Genomic DNA, 16,974 nt, shown 5'->3' with positions numbered 1-16,974 from the left:
AATCTGATTTTTTTCAAATTATTTAATTATGGAAAAGAGTAGCAAAGTCTCTGTGCACCTATAAATACCCCTATAGGTTGTAGGGTTTTGGATCATCTAAACACAACCTCCGCTCTGTCAATACCACAACCCTACCTCTTTTTGGTGATAGTTTCTTGCTCGATCTCTAATTCGGTGGTGCCGTCTTCTACGATGATATATGTTTGTTGGTTATTTTTTTATAATATTTGTAGGAAAAATATTATTTATGCAATACTTCGACAATATATGTTTGCTCGGTTCAAGCACCTTTTAAGTGAAGGCAGTATTAAAAAAAAAAAAAGTTGTTGCAAGCAAAGGTAGTTATAGACCGCTATGTGGGAGTCGACAAATCCAAACACGGGAGAGGAATATAGTCTTGACATGATATTGATGGATGATATCAATAAATTAATTATTAGTGATGTATGTTTGTTGGTTATTCTTTTATAATATTTGTTTTGTTCATTATACATGTTTGTTGTTAATTTTTATATGATTTACACAGGAAAATATTATTCGTGCATTATCTGTTTGCTCCGTTTAAGCAACTTTTAAGTGAAGGCAAAGATTGTTACAAGTAATGATAGTTATAGACCGTTATCTCACAGACTTAAGTTTGTTTTTGTGCACAATCAATTCAAAAAAAATTGGAGGAAGATGACAATGTATAAACATGATTACTTTTAAAAAAAACACAAATAAAATTAAGATTCGTCGTGGTTTAAATTATTAATTACATGTAGAAATTTATTTTCATTTTTTCACCATGAATTATAGTCCAATTTTGCAATTTTATATATTAGTCTTGGTATTACATCAAGATTTTTATAAAATAAAATTTATTTTATCCTACAAATATTAATTTTGAATTAATAATATACTGTTTATAGACAGGCACAAAATTATTTTATTCTACAAATTTAAGTATTAAATTATTAATATAATTTTTATAAGTCGCCGCAACGCGCGGTTTCTCAACTAGTAATAATTGTAAAATAAGAGCAAGCCCAACACTATGCTAAGAGGTTCCCTAAAAATATTATAAAATAATATGTCTTAGTGATTTAGCACAAGATTTAGCACATGAGCTCCAATAGTACTCCCTATATCCATTCCCTATTACTATAATAATATTAAATAGTGGAGGAGAGAGGGAAAAAAGAGAGGGAAATGATGTGAAGGAGAGAGAGAAATGAATATTTTAATGATAAAAATAGTTTAGAAGTGGCTAGCATATTCTAAAAATAGGGAAGGGGAGGCTTGTGCTAGTGATTTAGCACATCACTAGCATAGTGTTGGAGTGCAATTTTATCCCATATTCCCTATTTTTGGATTTAAGACTTGATTTAGCACACCTATTGGACTTGCTCTAAAATGAGAGTAAGCAGAAAAACGTGTTAAAACAGCAGTTGGGATCTGTATGAGTCGACACTAGGGGGCGAAGGGTGAAATCAGGCACTCCCAGATCTACCCAATTGGATTCATCATCATCATCATCATCACTATGTTTCTATTCGATTGGTTCTACAGCGTATTAGCCTCTCTTGGATTATGGCAGAAAGAGGCCAAGATCCTGTTCTTGGGCCTGGATAACGCCGGCAAGACGACTCTTCTTCACATGCTGAAAGACGAGCGATTAGTTCAGCATCAGCCTACTCAGCACCCTACTTCCGAAGAATTGAGTATCGGTAAAATCAAGTTCAAGGCTTTCGATTTAGGCGGTCATCAGATTGCTCGTCGCGTCTGGAAGGATTATTACGCCAAGGTCTTTCTTTTCTTTTTATTTTTTCCCAGATCTGCCTTCCTTTGTTTTCCCTGCAATTTTTTATTTATATGCTTGTGCGCCTGATTTCTATTAATGAGATGTGGTTATTTGATAATAATTTGTAATTGTAATTCTGTGACCGGTGATTCGGAGGCTGATAATTTTTTAGGAGACTGGATATAATTCACTATAATAGTGTCTAAGTGTTGATATGGCATATGGTCTGGCACGATGAGAGAAGTAATGAGAGCTAATCGTAAAGCCATTTGTTTTCACACATGCACTGTTTTACTTGCTTTGGAAAATTTGAGAGTGTGCTGCTAGTGTATCTTGTTGGATGGTTTTCGTGTCTGTCACCACATCAGTTTAGGCGAGACAGCGCGAGACTCTGATCATGCACATGGACAAGAGGACAACTAGGTGCTCGTTTAGGTACACATGCAATGATGCTGTTATGATGTTAATAACAGTGGAAGAAATACTGTTATGATGCTAATACTAAAACTTAAGAAGTGTTTCTGCTTTAACTATTACGGTTTGTCTAGTGTGTGTCCATGGGCACATGCTAAGCGTTGAATTCTATGTATTTAGCTCATTTGGATTGGTGTAGTTTTTGTATATGCAGGGGGGTCCACCATTATTAATAAATATGAGCCAATCAAAATGAGTTAACTACATGGAATTCAACGCTTAACATGTGCCCATGGGCACACCATAGAAAAACCCCAACTTCTATTGGATACCTGCATTTGCTGTATATGAACAAATCTACTATGGCGTGGAACTTTTTAATGTTTATGAAATCTGACCAATAGAGATTTCTTTTTCGGAGACCAAATTAATTACACTTCTCAGTTATAAAGTTTTTACGACATCTGTAAATCTGCCGGAATATGAGTTGGAGGATTCTGTCACTCCTGCACCGGACTTAACCGGGCAATTTGTGAATCATGTACTTATGAGGACTATCCATACATTTTATATTTTTGAAGTATAGCTTTAAGTTTGTGAGTTAGTATACATATCTGAATCTGATCTGTGTTTGAGATAGGTGGATGCGGTAGTTTACCTTGTGGATGCCTATGACAAGGAACGTTTTGCAGAATCCAAAAAGGAGTTGGATGCTCTCCTTTCTGATGAGTCCCTGGCCACTGTCCCCTTCCTCATTTTGGGAAACAAGATTGACATTCCATATGCTGCCTCAGAGGATGAGTTGAGGTTCCACCTTGGTCTGAGTGGTGTCACCACCGGCAAAGGGAAAGTGAATCTTGCAGATTCTAGTGTGCGTCCCTTGGAGGTATTTATGTGCAGCATTGTACGAAAAATGGGATATGGTGATGGATTTAAATGGGTGTCTCAATATATCAAGTAGGTTAGAGGGCGAGCAAGAAGTTTTATTATGTTAAGCGCTCTCTTCAAGAAGAGATGAACAAGCCGAAGACTAATACTGATGCATTCCTCAGCTTTGTTCAGTTTTGCTAAGGGCGTTTTACATTTTATTATGTGGTTTGGATCTCTCTGAAAGAAGCCATTTATTCTATTGCCTTGTAAAATTCTCTTGTGGCTAATATATTTTCAATTATTCCAATTTCAATCATTACTTGGCGAGATTAATTTCCTGTTATTTAAATAACTCTGGTCAGGCTCACAGGAGTGTTGCTGTAAGAGCTAGAAATTTCACTATATATTTTGGACTGGCACTTGCTCAATTTTGTCTTTATATTTCGAGGTCCAAGGGGTGGTTTGAAATTCGAGGCCGTTAGTGTATATGTTATTTTCTACACTGTAAGTTGTAAATCATGATCCTGTTTTGATCAGAAGTTTGTGTAGGTGGAATCTCCGGAAAGAAAGGTATATTTAAAGGATGGTGAATGTTTATCAGTACTGGATAGATATAGCAAGTTTTATATTGGAATTACATTTTGGCGGCGTTAGGTTCATGGCTAATGAGTCCAGTTAATGAGAATAGAAACCTCAAATATGTCTATGTGTTGGTGTTTTGCTTAATGGGAATAGGAACCTCAAATATGTATATGTGTTGGGATTTAGATTAGCCATTTTGTGATATGGAATTTAGATTAGCCATTTTCTGATATGGAATGAGAATCCCATTCCCACGCAAATCATTCCTTCCGTCCCAATATCATACCCCTCATTTCTCGTTCTTGTTCTTGATTCTCATTCCTATTTGTCATTCGAACGCCTATTTTATTTTGTGGATGGAACCATGGCAGGGCATTCTGAAATCTTACGATTTGGAGGAGTGTTATTATTTTTTTACGGACCGGTACTAGAGTTCATGAGAGCGTGACGAGTCTAACAATTTTATCTTCCAGCTCTTTAATTTCTTAATCGGAGAGTAACTGGGAGCATTCTTGAACATACTTCATATATGAAGACATTGGGGCCGTTTGGCTGAACTTAAAATAAATGCTTCTTGCTTAAAATAAATAAGTGGAGTAGAAGTTAGAAGCCAGACAAGACTTATAAGTGATTAAAGTGTTTGTCAAATAAGTAGAAGTCCTGAAACAAAAGTTAGCATTCCTAGCTTTTTATAAGTGCTTCTTGACTTATTACACAAACGGTACGAATAAGTGCTCCTAACTTATAATCCCAGAAGCTCGACTTAAAAGTGTCACACAAACACCCTCATAGTATGTTCTGTTAGCTCCTTCCAAAAAAATATTTCCAGTTAAAAGATACAGATAATATTTAAAAGGTGAGCACTTTAACGGGTCATTTCTCTTAATAAAAAATATATCTAATCATTTCATATTAATTATATTTGACCAATCTATATAAATTTATAGTAAAATTTTATATAATTTATTATCATATTAAAATGATATATTCTATTTATAATTATATAAAACAATAATAATATATTATTTTTAAATTATAATTTATAACCGACGCAGGATGTTGTTGCTGTATGACAAGGCTCTCTCCGTCAGGATATTAAAACGACACAGTAGAAGTTAAAAATGAAGCCAAAGTCAAGGTTTATGCCCTAGACTAGTAGTAGTAGGCTTGTAAGTTGCTCAGTGTCTCCTCTGGCCGCCCAGCGCTCGTCTCGAAGGGACTCTGGTATTGCCCGAATCCCATCCTTTAATATGTTATTTTTTTTAATATTTATCTCTCGAAAAACAAACTCCTATATTATATCTTGATTAAATTTGAGAATCATTTACGTCTTATATGTTTAATTTTTTATTATCTTCGACAAGTAGCGATCCCCAGTCTTATTAGAAGATTAGTTGTTTTCTGTTGCTTAACAGGTGTTTGCTGAGTGTTCCCTGAGAATTTTATCAGTAAACAATTAATCATCTCACTGGTGTCTAATTTGAAACAATCATCGTGTTCTCTTTTCAAATTGCTGGCATTTTGTTTTATTTTTTGCTTTTAGTGGAAGGGGTGTATTTTTTTATTTTTTTTTATTAACGAGAATTTTTGTTGATAAACATACACTTCACAGCTTAGATTAATATTGCCTTGAAATCTTCAAAAATAGTAATGACTCTAATTGAACTTCAATACATGAATATCGTCTGAAATCACAGGGTTGATAAGCGTCTTTAATTATGGAGCCTCCTCAGTTATCAAATGAGGCATCAGTAAAGCTGCAAGAAGGAATAAATTTGATACTATCACGATGGTCATCTCTTCAAGTTGCTGTCGAGAATGAGTTTGGTGGACGTTATTCACGTGAGAGATCCCAACAATTACCGGTTAATATCTTTACATGGTTCACTCAGTCAAAAGGTCTGTCTACAAAATCCTGTATACATGCTTAATTTTTTAATATTGCTGATTGTTGAGTTACATGTTTACAGGTGGTAGTAAGCAGAATCTGTGTACCTTTATTTGCTTCCTTAGAGCAACTTCTTAAGCTGTCTTGCACCCTAAAACTGATTCACCGCAGTTCTAATTTTATTTACAGAATCTTAAATGTGTATTAGCTTTAAAGCTAGTCCAACAATGTCCTAGTGCATTCCTTATTAATATAATATAATATAGTACCCTAGTGATTAGGAAATTGTTTTGTATTTCAACTCCAACAACATTTATTATCTTTGTTCCTTATTAATAAACTAATAATATATTTGAACTATATAGTGGGAAATGGTGGGGACCAGAAGTATATTAGATGGGAATTAGTGGATTGAAATGGTGGGATTGAATTTTGATTCCTAAAAATGAAATAAGAAATGACCAGTGGTTACCTAAAAATAAGTAATGAGATGGATGTCCTAGTAATTTACTGTTAAAGCACCATTTTATTATATATTCCCTTTATTTTAGGTTTTGACTTAGTAACTCATTTAGAGAAGCTGTTGGACTTGCTCTTATAAGTGAAAAATTAGATATGAAACTCAATTTTCTCTTAAATCAGATGACGGATATTTATTATTGATTATGTTCTGTTCTTATGGGTAGGCCCTATCTATATTGAAGAATTGGAGGATATGCTTGATGACTTCATGCTTTCACTTAATATCGAAATCGATGATGGTAGCATTGAGGAGGTTGTTTCCCTTTCATTCTTTTTCTGTTCTATTGAATCTTAGGTGCAAATTGGAGACGTGTCAAAAAAAAAAAAAGAAGAAGTTAAATACTGCACTTACAATAATCTCATGAGAGATTAGGATTTGTTGTGTTTTTAATTCTATAATTCTTCCACACTACCTTGTAAACCAGAAGAAAGACTATAAATGCTGTAGAACGAATTTATCTTCTTGGATCACTGTTCTCATATAGAATGAGGCAATAATAGTCACAGGATGTGGCACAGATTTATGACTTGTAATATATGAATAAAAACAATGAAAGGATCCTATATTATCAAAAAGTTAGGCTCCTATATCAATGTATTTACCTCTGCATTGTTGAACCTCTTCTCCCGTATGGCACTGACGGAGTGATAGGAGCGTAACTGATGATCACCCTAAGATTGGCTACTATATAAACTATATAAAGAGTTGGACCCACGAATGGTTGCTTTCCCTTCGAAAAGTACCGTACATTTGTCAGTCGATTGAGCATGTGAGGTTATTCAAATGGTAGCATAGTTTAGTAATTTGAGGATCACTTTTTCTAGATATAACAAAGCTCCTTTTTAACCAAAATAAATGTTCAGGGAATAAGGTGTACAAGCTGACAAGTTACATGCCTCAGGGTCAGATGTATTATTGCCTTTACTTCAACTGTTCCACATGTAAACTTTTAAAATGGTGCTGTTGTATTACACATACAGTTCACTATCCACTTATTATCGTTAATGTGCTCATTCAATGCCCAGTATATTTTTTACATCCTAAAACTTGAAATATGTGATTGATTGATATTGTACATTATCAACTGCCTATTTTGATTATTTTAATCAATATTTCCAGATATCAGAAAAATTAATGATAATGCATGAAGAATGTTTGGAAGGTGATTTTTCATCTGTTGAAAAATTGAAGGATGCTCCTAGTGTTTCTGTTCAGCATATCAGACAGGTAAATGCAGTCATCCTTATAGTGGCAAAATAATTTACTATTATGGATGATTTAATCTGAGTTGTATGTTTGATTACCGAGTAAGATGGTATTTGTTCCCATGTTATCTGTCTTATTGTCATTCTCCTTTAATTTTAGGGTCTTATTTCTTTGATTTTATTTTGATTCTGACAAGTTTGTAGCAAATTGTATAGTTTTCCATAAGAAACGAACATCAGTATAGTTTTCCTACCGTAAGTATAGTAGCTAAACATGACTTTGAGGTATGGTCAATTTTCTTAAAGATAACATCTTTGATCGCCTTGGACCCATGCAAGATACCTACTCAAATACTTAAATAATGGAGTTAAGCATCGTTTGGGCACCACATTTCATCCACAAACTAGTGGCCACTGAGGAGTCTAATCATCTGGTTAAGATTATTCTTGAGAAAATTGTTAGTCCAAATTGGAAGGATTAGTCTAAAGGTCTACCTGATGCCTTGTGGGCATATCGAACTTATAAAAACAGTATAGGTATGTCAACATATCACATGGTATATGGAAAGGAAAGTCACTTGCTATTTGAGTTTAGAGTATAGTTTGCTTTGGGACTTTAAGAGATTGAAATTAGACTTAGATGAGTTGTTTGAGTGAGTTATAGAACCTAGAAATGAGGTGTGTGAAACTTTGTGCATCTATATCGATCATACAAAAAGGCTTTAACATACAAGAAAAGGTCCTCAATAACACACTCACGTTTACACAGTTTTCCTTGACAAGTTGAAGATATTGGTGGGAGGTCCTTACTTTGTCCGCATAATAATATTGATGATACCACCACGGAGCCATAGGTATTCAGGACTCCAAAAATGGCCTTGTATTCAAAGTTGATGATTATAGCTCCAAACCTTTTTTGGAGTATCTATTTGTAAAGGTCCAAGGATGTAAAGGTTTACATTTATTAATCTTTTTGTTAACACGCTTTCTTGTGAACTTTCACTTTTATCCTTCATCATGGTGGGAGGGGGAACACCATTGAACTTGCTAAGAGAGATGTATTTTTCCAAAAATATTTAGTTTAACACCAAAGAACATTGGGGGTGGGAGGGGGGGACACTGTTGAACTCGCTAAGAGAGATGTATTTTTCCAAAAAATATTTTAGTTAACACCAATGAACATTGAGAAAGGGGGGGGGGGGGGGGGGGGGGGATGCAAACTAGCTAGTAGCTGTATTCATTTATTGGATATTTATATTTAACATTTTATTGGTATATCTATGAGGACGAGCTTGGCTTTAATATAAGGGATTTTGCTAGCTTATTTTATTAATATTATATCATTAGTATATAATATAATTTTACCATTTTATGCTTGGTCGTGGATTTATTTAGTTGTGTAGTTGCTACAATGTCTGCCTAAGATTTGCTCATTAAATAGAAAGAATCAAAATCACAACGCATCATGAGAGTCAGCAGAATTGTTATAAGAGTAAACATGAAGTTGAGCAAACAGTCAAACATGTAGTCACAAGAATTATTGTAATAAGTAGGAAAGTTTTTGTTATTAACTTCCCTTGTAATGTTTTAGCATAATAAGGGAGCCAAGTTACTTCTATGCATAGATATCTTCTCTCAAATTTACTTATTATTTATATTTAGCAAGAGTCAAGTTCCTCTTCTATTATTGGTATGAGTCCTTCCTTTGCTTTTAAATCTATATCTTATATTTTATGTATATTTTGCTCTTCTCTTTGTGTGAATGTTGTTGAGGCATCACATCGTAGCTACTGTTTATTGGCTGCGAAGCTCATAAATAAAATTTCAGTCTTATTGTAGGTTAGTCCTCTAAAATTTCATTGTGGGGTTTGAAAATAATATTTAATTATATCCAAAATCCAACAGTGGCGATGTTTCATTTTATCTGTTCTAAATTCTAGCTAGTATTGACTGCACAATCTATGTAAAAACCTTTGTAGCTGTGAAGATGTGTTAGGATTCTATTAATGTATTATGTTCTCATGTAGAAACAATGACTTCCTTAACGGTTCAAATATTGCTAATTTGTCTGTTACTGAGGCTTGGACCATCACTTTCATCAAAAACTAAATGATGTATTTGGCTCTGTTTTTTCATGGGTAACGGCCGAAATAAACTATACCTATAATACATGCTGCATCTTATGAACAACTTGCATAATATCTCTTATTTATTTAGTGACCTTTTATATTCTCTTCCCCTATTTTAGGATGGAAGTGATGATGAATATAGTACTGGAAGCTCTGTGGAGGAACATACTGAAACGGGGGTTTGTTCCCCTAAATCCCAGCCAAATTGTATCCAAAGTGATCACATGATAGTTGATGAACCATTGGCCGGAGCAGAAGATGGGTGGACAGTGGTTCCTTCTAGGTGGAACAAAGGCAAAAGGAATTAAATCAGAGTAATCAGAGAAGTTGCCGAGGAGAATTATGCCTGACAAGACTTTCCGAAAAATATGTTGTCTGAGAGCCATCATTGTGAAGGCTTGTAAATGTTCTCGGTTTTCTTTCTTCGAAGAACCTTCGCAGAAACCTCTGTAGGATGTTCAATTTGGTTAAAATCACTAGAATTACCATCTCGTTATGGCTAATCTAATCATATATAAAAAAGGCCATATTATCTGCATACATGATACAATTTTTTTATAAAAAAAAAATTCATGTCAGGATCCGGACCATCTAATTCTATGTTACTTTAGACACGTTCTGGCTCTTATTTTGAAGGAGGGAGTCTTCTGCTGACATGCATACAAAGTGAACACATCAGCTAATAGTTTTTTCATTATTATTATTATTACTGTCATCGTTTATTAGCCATGTGATATGTATATAATATCTGAATAATGTGTTCTACTTGTACCAGGAAAACAAAATATTAAACTTTACATAAAAATAAAACAAAGTATTGAATGATTAATAATACCATGTTGCTTACTTGCTTTTGATTGATTACATGCTGCAAGAGTTAGATACTCCAACAAGAGAAATGTCAGCCTCTGCTGCAGCCTGTAAATGTATCGTTTTCAAATTATCAAGTGGTCACGTGCCACAGGGCATCCAGCTCACTGGATAAACTGAATTTAGTCATGAATAATGTTAAAAGACATCATGTGAATTTAGCTTGTACTTAAGGCTCGGGTCCCTTTGTATCAACTTTTACGAATTTTAAAAGTCGGATTATAACACTTTTTTAAATTTTATTATGAATATAATGTGCAAGACATACACGTTATTTCATCGGCAGTTTAGTTTTCTTTTAAATTTTTTATCTGACGATTATAAATAAAAATCATCACTTCATTTGAGATTAATTTGAAATTTGAGGTTAGAATAAATTGCAGCATGAAATACATGTAGCTTTTTAAAAGTTAGACCAACTTGCGGTATAATTATGATATTAGATTTTATAAAAATATTGTTACTTCAAACTAGAAAACTTCATTTGACTTTTTTTTGACTTCATTCACCTTTTTTTGTCACAAGTTTCTGGGAAGAACTTTCTCCACATATTTTATCCTCTTTCATGCTATTTGGATATCATATTAATTCAACCGATTTGTTTGTCATCTTTAAAAAAACACGTGAAGAATGTAAATAAAAGATATATTGTTCATGTGAATCGTTTTTTTGACGCGAAATTATGTGTTCTAACAATATACATTAACTCCTTATTTTTATGGTGTATTTAGTTGAGTTTTTATTTAAAAAAATCCAATCATGAAATTCAGGTGTATTTAACTCGAATTTTAAAATATATATCAAATTTTAAAGATAGTTAATTATATTCTAAATTATACTACAAAATCTTTTGATATTAGTTAGAATATTTTTTTTGAAAGTAATTAGAATTTTAAATTATGCTTAAAATCTGATGATATTCAATTGAGATTATTTAAAATTTATTTAAATATGATGCTATGCAAATATTGGTAGATTTTTCTAGACTTGATTTTATGAGATTGTTCAGTATATTTTATATTTTTTAGAATTTCATCATAATCCATCATATTTTTAAATATTGAGATTAAATTTTAATATTGTACATTAATTCTGCGACATTCCATATAAAATCAGCATAAAATCAAAACGATATAATCCAGTAGTATTTATAAATCATATGAATTACTCCCTCCATCCCAAATTAGATGAGCTCGTTGACCTTGGCACACACTTTAAAGGCCATTGACCGCATAGCTACATTACTTATTTTTAAAATTTTATTTTTAAAAATAAAAAATTAGATATGAAATTTTCGTTTACAAAATAAAAATTAAAAAAATAAATTTTAGAATTAGGCGGTCAATGCACTTTAAGTTACGTGCCCAAAGTCAACTAGCTATTCTAATTTGGGATGGAGGGAGTAATTAATATAACTCTCTTATAAGAAAAAACATGTTTAATAGCATGTCTGAGCTCATTAATATCGCCACCTGTCCTAACACAGCCCAGCTAGCAGGCTCTGCTCTCGACTCTCTCCTTCTCCCGTACTCTTCCTTTGGACTGTGTGTCAGTGTGTATATATACCACATTGCATTTGGCATCTCATAATATACTTGTGAGAGAATAGAGAACCATCAACCATGCCTCCTCCTTCTCCATCTCTTGAGAAAAAGCACTGGTGGCTTAGCAATAGAAAGGTACATCTTAAACCTCCATCAGTATTTCTCTTTTCTCGTGTATTCATCTCTTGAATGATGAATCTCCATCAAATTTCATCATTCTAATTGCATCAAACTTGAAATTTCTCTTGAAAGAATTTTACCACACTATTCACAACAAAATTTTCGAACTCTTTTAGTTTTGAATATGATCAAAAAGCCACTTTTGTAAGTCACTTGTATGATTTAGATAATTATCAGGATTCTTGACTACTCTTGTGCTTAAATTTCAGCAAAATCTTTCATTTCAGTTATCATTTTGATTATGATTACATTTCTTGACTACCCATTTAATTAATTTTCAACCAGAACTTAACTTTTAGTTACAAATTTAATTATGATCACAATTCTTGACTAGTGACTACCCATTTGATCAGTTTTTATCATTAACTTATCTTTTAGTTACAATTTCAATAATCATCACATTTCTTGTCCATTCCTTTGGTTAATTCTTATCAAAATCTCATGTTATAGCTCAAACATTTGTAAACGTTTCTTCAGTACCCATTTGATTCATTGTTATGGAAATCTAACATTTTAGCTATAATCTCGATAATGAATGCGTGTTACATAGTTACATTTACTTAATTTTGATGAAAATTTCATCTTCCAGAAATTATCATGTTTCTTGACTAGCCTTTTATATGTAAAGATTGCAGATGGATATGTAAGAGATGCAAGATTTCTGATTGCAACACAAGAGCAGATTCAAGTTGAAAGAGCAGTGAACCTTCTTGACTCAGCTCTAACTCTGTCACCGCAAAATGAATCAGCACTCGAGTTAAAGGCTCGATCTTTACTTATTCTTGGTCGATTTAAAGAAACTGCTGATATGTTACAGGATCACATTCCTAGCCTTAAAATGTCATCGACTCATGACTCATCATCATCATCATCATCATCATCGCCTTCATTGGACAACTCGTCTCACAATTGCTTAAGAGGAGGTGTGAAGCTTCTTTCGTATGGTGACTCGCCAAATCGAAGTGAACCTAGGTGCAAGTATTTTTCAATCACTGGTTTGAAGACAAAAGTTACGGCTGGGCTCGGTAAAAACTGTGAAAAAGAAGGCCAATGGAGGTAATTTGACTCTTAACATAAACATTTGAGTTATTATATCTAGGTCCTTACTGCATTGTTAAAGTCGGTTTTTATGTAATCGGTCTTTACAGGAGATGTAATTTTGCGTATACTAGTTTGGTTTCTTATTTATTTTATTTATTGATGTCACTTTCTGAAATACAGAACAATGCCTTGTTGATTAGGCAATATGATGTCAGTTATAATAATTAGTAATGAATGAGTTTGAAATTTGGTAGTCCCAAAGTCAATATTCATAGCTGGACTATAGATTAGTTGATGATGGTAGTAGATTGCTGGTACTCCTATTTACTATATCCAGAAGTGAATTTGATTGATCTAGTTCAGTTGTTGTCAATGCTAATCCAAATGAAACAGTTGTTAGTTGTTAGTAGTTATATTATGAATACTTATGTGATCATTTAAGATTAGCCCGGGCTGATTTTGGATCTGATTCCGGCACTTAATATGTATATATGAACATTTCGTACATTAGCTATGGGATGATGGAAATCTCCAACAGTTTTGAGTTAGCCGGTTATAGTAGCCCACGGGCCACGAGCCCCATATCCTTTCTTTTTTATCAATCTCTAATAAATAGGGTAGAGAATTGAAACATTGATTTATCGAAGTAGTGGACATAATATATAGAACATGATTTCATTTATGTAGGAACTTTTATGTCAGAGTTTACCATGGAGTTTCTAGAGCATGATTACTGGAAACACTTGTTAAATGTTTGAGACTTTGAGTAGTTTAAACTTATTAGTAATAATTTTAATTATTAGCTTTTCTATTTTTCAGATACTTGGTTCTGGGACAAGCATGTTGCCGTCTGGGACTTATGGAAGATGCACTGGTTCTCCTTCAAACTGGAAAACGCCTTGCAACAGCAGCATCTCGTCGAGAAAGCATTTGCTTTTCAGATGACAGCTTCTCTTTATTTAAGTTCCCAATATCCGGTAAAGTAGTAGTCGACAATCACTCACCTAGCCCAGCCAAATCAGAATCTGAAATCATCAACCAACTCCTCAGCCACATAAAGTTTCTTTGCTGGCGCAAGACCTCGGCCCTTGCAGCTTTGGATGCAGGTCTCTATGCAGAAGCCATAAGACACTTCTCTAAACTTTTAGAAAGCCGTCGTGGAGCTCCACAAGGTTTTTTAGCTGAATGCTATACGCACCGAGCTTCAGCATATAGATGCGCTGGTAGAGTTGCTGAGTCGTTAGCTGATTGTAATCGCGCTTTGGCATTGGATCCGTCTTGCATTGATGCCCTTAGTACTAGAGCTGCTCTTTTTGAGACTACTAGATGTTTGACGGATTCTATTTATGATCTTGAACACTTGAAACTCTTGTACAACACAATTTTGAGAGATAGAAAACTGCCTGGGTCAGCTTGGAAGCATCAGTATGTGCATTATAGAGAAATCCCAGGAAAGTTAGTTACATTAGCTACAAAGATTCAAGCGTTAAAGCAGAGAGTTGCTTCTGGAGAAACTGGAAACGTGGATTACTATGCATTGATTGGGTTGGTAAGAGGATGTTCAAGATCAGAGCTGGAAAGAGCACATGTGTTGCTCACTTTGCGACATAAGCCTCATATATCAAATGCATTTATCGACAGGTGTGAGTTTGCAGATAACGGTGAGGTTGATTCGGTTAGGGAAAGAGCAAAGGTTTCTTCGTTTTCGTTGTATAGATTGATTCAAAAGGGGTATACTAATGTAATGAGAACTATACTGGATGAAGAAGCTGTTGAGGAACAAAGGAAAAAGGCTTCTGCTTCGTTACAAGCAGAGATGCAGCAACTTCAGCAGGCTCAACAAGAACAAGTCAAACATAGACAAGAATCCAACAACGGAGTCTCAGCAGGGCAGCATGTTCAACAAGAACAAGTCCAATATAAACCAAAATCAAACAGTGCAGTATCAGCAGTGCAGCAAGTTCATCAGGCTCAAAAAGAAAAATTCAAACACCAACAAGAATCGAACAATGCAGTTGGCACAAGTACCGTGAGTCCAAGGTTAGATTTTAATCGCTTAGAAAACAATGCAGCATCTATGTTTCAAGGAGTGTTCTGTAGAGACATTGTAGCAGCTGGGAGTTTGCTACCGCAAACTGGATTTAATCTTCCAATTGCGGTGAAATATGAGGCATTGAGCTGTTAAGTAAACTGGCCTATTCAAAAAATAGACATAGTTAAATAATTATTATATATGATGATATTGGAGAACTATTGTTTAATCATTATAGACATGTCGAAGAATAATTGTTTTATTCAACCATAAATCAGGATACAAATCGAATCAAAAGTACTGCTGCTAATCTAAATTACAAAATAGCCCTAAACCGAAACTTGAAAAAACATCTGTTGCTGATCTATTCTGCTGCGTGACTGTTGGCCGCTTCAAGAACATCCCCTGCTCGTACAAGTGGCAGCATCTTCGATCGCTGAGGGTGCAAGTCCAGGATCTTGTTGATGCCGTGAATCGCGATACGAGGCGAAAGATATAGATTCGGGTGTGTGATGAGGGAGTTGTCGACCCTGTAGTTTGAGGGTGAAGTGCTGGTGATGAGAATAGTCTTGGAAGGCACGAGTGTCGGGAGCAGTGACAGGGGTTTCAAGTGGTACAACTCAGAGTACAAGAGATGGTGTTTTGGAGTTACGTGGTAAGGGATTAGGTAGGGGTCCATGTCAGTAGCGTAGTGGAGGTGAGACATGGCTGCGTCGGTGGGGACAAAGATGGTGGCTTTTGCGGGGAGGAGAGGTCTGGTTTTGGAGTTTGCGAACAGCTTGGCCCAGATTGTGAAGCCGCCTTTCTCGATTAGGGCTTCGACGATGGCTGCGGCTTCGTGGGTGGAGAGTGGGAGAGTGGATGGTGTGGTGGCGGCGGAGGTGGAGTGGAGGTTGAGGCTTGTGATTGCGGTGAGGAGGAGGAGGACAAGGAGATTTGCAGAGTAGTATTTTGCCATGCAGATGGTGAGTTTGGAATCTGATGGCGAAAATTAAAATTTGATGCAAAACATCTTTGGTGTGTATATTTTTATAGGGCAATCTGTCTGATCAACCGGCTTAAAATCGTGCGTCCATTGGCATGGTTGCTTGAGTGTGAAGCAATGAAACAACTTCAATACTTGAATACATGCCTTGTTCATTCAATATTAAGTCGGTTTTGGATAATGGGTCGGGTTACGATGGAACCCAACCCGAACTGTCTTGACACAACCAACTTGAAATAATACGAACAAGTTCAAAATTTAATTTAAATTATTATTTTTATCATGTAAATTTATATTTTGAAATATTAGAAATAATAATTTAGTAATATTATGAATGGATAATTTTGTTTTAATAATATATAAATATATAAATTTTTCATGTAATTTTTTATATTTCGGATAGGGTTAGATATATTGATAATTCTAACCCGAATCCATATTTTTAAATATGAGCCGACCAAAATTTTGATATTTTTATTTTAATAGATTATAAAATTTTATCAGGTTTGGTTAGTGTGTACCCCATCCTAAATACTAAAAATTATAAATTTGGAAGATTTTGATTAGTGCGGTTGTTGCTGAGGCAAGAGCCCACCAAAGATCATAAACCAATCAAAACCATTCAAAATCATAGATTTTAGTGCTTATTACGTGCTCAAACCATTCAAAAACCAAACATCATTAAGGCATATTATAGATCAAGGTTATACTTAGATTCAAATATTGACTAATTGAATTTCTAATATTGAATGGAAGAATGATAGGAGAAATTGTTTTTTAATTAATATTTTAAAAATTATTAAATCAATTCTTAATAAAAAATTTAGATTAAATGAAAGATGTGCTATAAAACAAAATATTTTATAATGAAAACACGAGTGTTGTAAAAAGCGGGAATCGGATTTAGTCGGTGAAGACACCGTCTAGC

The 16,974-nt window shown here is 34.3% G+C and overlaps 3 protein-coding genes across 3 annotated transcripts; all 3 read left to right on the top strand.

Moving 5' to 3' along the window:
- Window positions 1-1,387: 1,387 nt before the first annotated feature.
- On the top strand, window positions 1,388-3,380 carry LOC108219752 (GTP-binding protein SAR1A). The gene is made up of 2 exons (XM_017393259.2): window positions 1,388-1,786; window positions 2,838-3,380. The coding sequence occupies exons 1-2, from the start codon at window positions 1,526-1,528 to the stop codon at window positions 3,156-3,158; spliced, it is 582 nt and encodes a 193-aa protein (XP_017248748.1). The 5' UTR covers window positions 1,388-1,525; the 3' UTR covers window positions 3,159-3,380.
- Window positions 3,381-4,718: 1,338 nt separating this feature from the next.
- On the top strand, window positions 4,719-9,932 carry LOC108219928 (uncharacterized). Its single transcript, XM_017393526.2, has 5 exons — window positions 4,719-4,873; window positions 5,347-5,548; window positions 6,224-6,312; window positions 7,180-7,287; window positions 9,514-9,932. Exons 2-5 carry the CDS (start codon window positions 5,368-5,370, stop codon window positions 9,700-9,702), a joined length of 567 nt encoding a protein of 188 aa, XP_017249015.1. The 5' UTR covers window positions 4,719-4,873; window positions 5,347-5,367; the 3' UTR covers window positions 9,703-9,932.
- A 1,814-nt stretch (window positions 9,933-11,746) lies between these two features.
- On the top strand, window positions 11,747-15,330 carry LOC108220628 (uncharacterized). Its single transcript, XM_017394442.2, has 3 exons — window positions 11,747-11,943; window positions 12,617-13,044; window positions 13,849-15,330. Exons 1-3 carry the CDS (start codon window positions 11,887-11,889, stop codon window positions 15,212-15,214), a joined length of 1,851 nt encoding a protein of 616 aa, XP_017249931.1. The 5' UTR covers window positions 11,747-11,886; the 3' UTR covers window positions 15,215-15,330.
- The last annotated feature ends 1,644 nt before the right edge of the window (window positions 15,331-16,974 follow it).

The sequence above is a fragment of the Daucus carota genome, chromosome 5 (assembly GCF_001625215.2).
Source record: "Daucus carota subsp. sativus chromosome 5, DH1 v3.0, whole genome shotgun sequence".
NCBI lineage: Eukaryota > Viridiplantae > Streptophyta > Magnoliopsida > Apiales > Apiaceae > Daucus > Daucus carota.
Note: the sequence above shows the minus strand (reverse complement) of the source record. Positions and strands in the feature narration are given on the sequence as shown.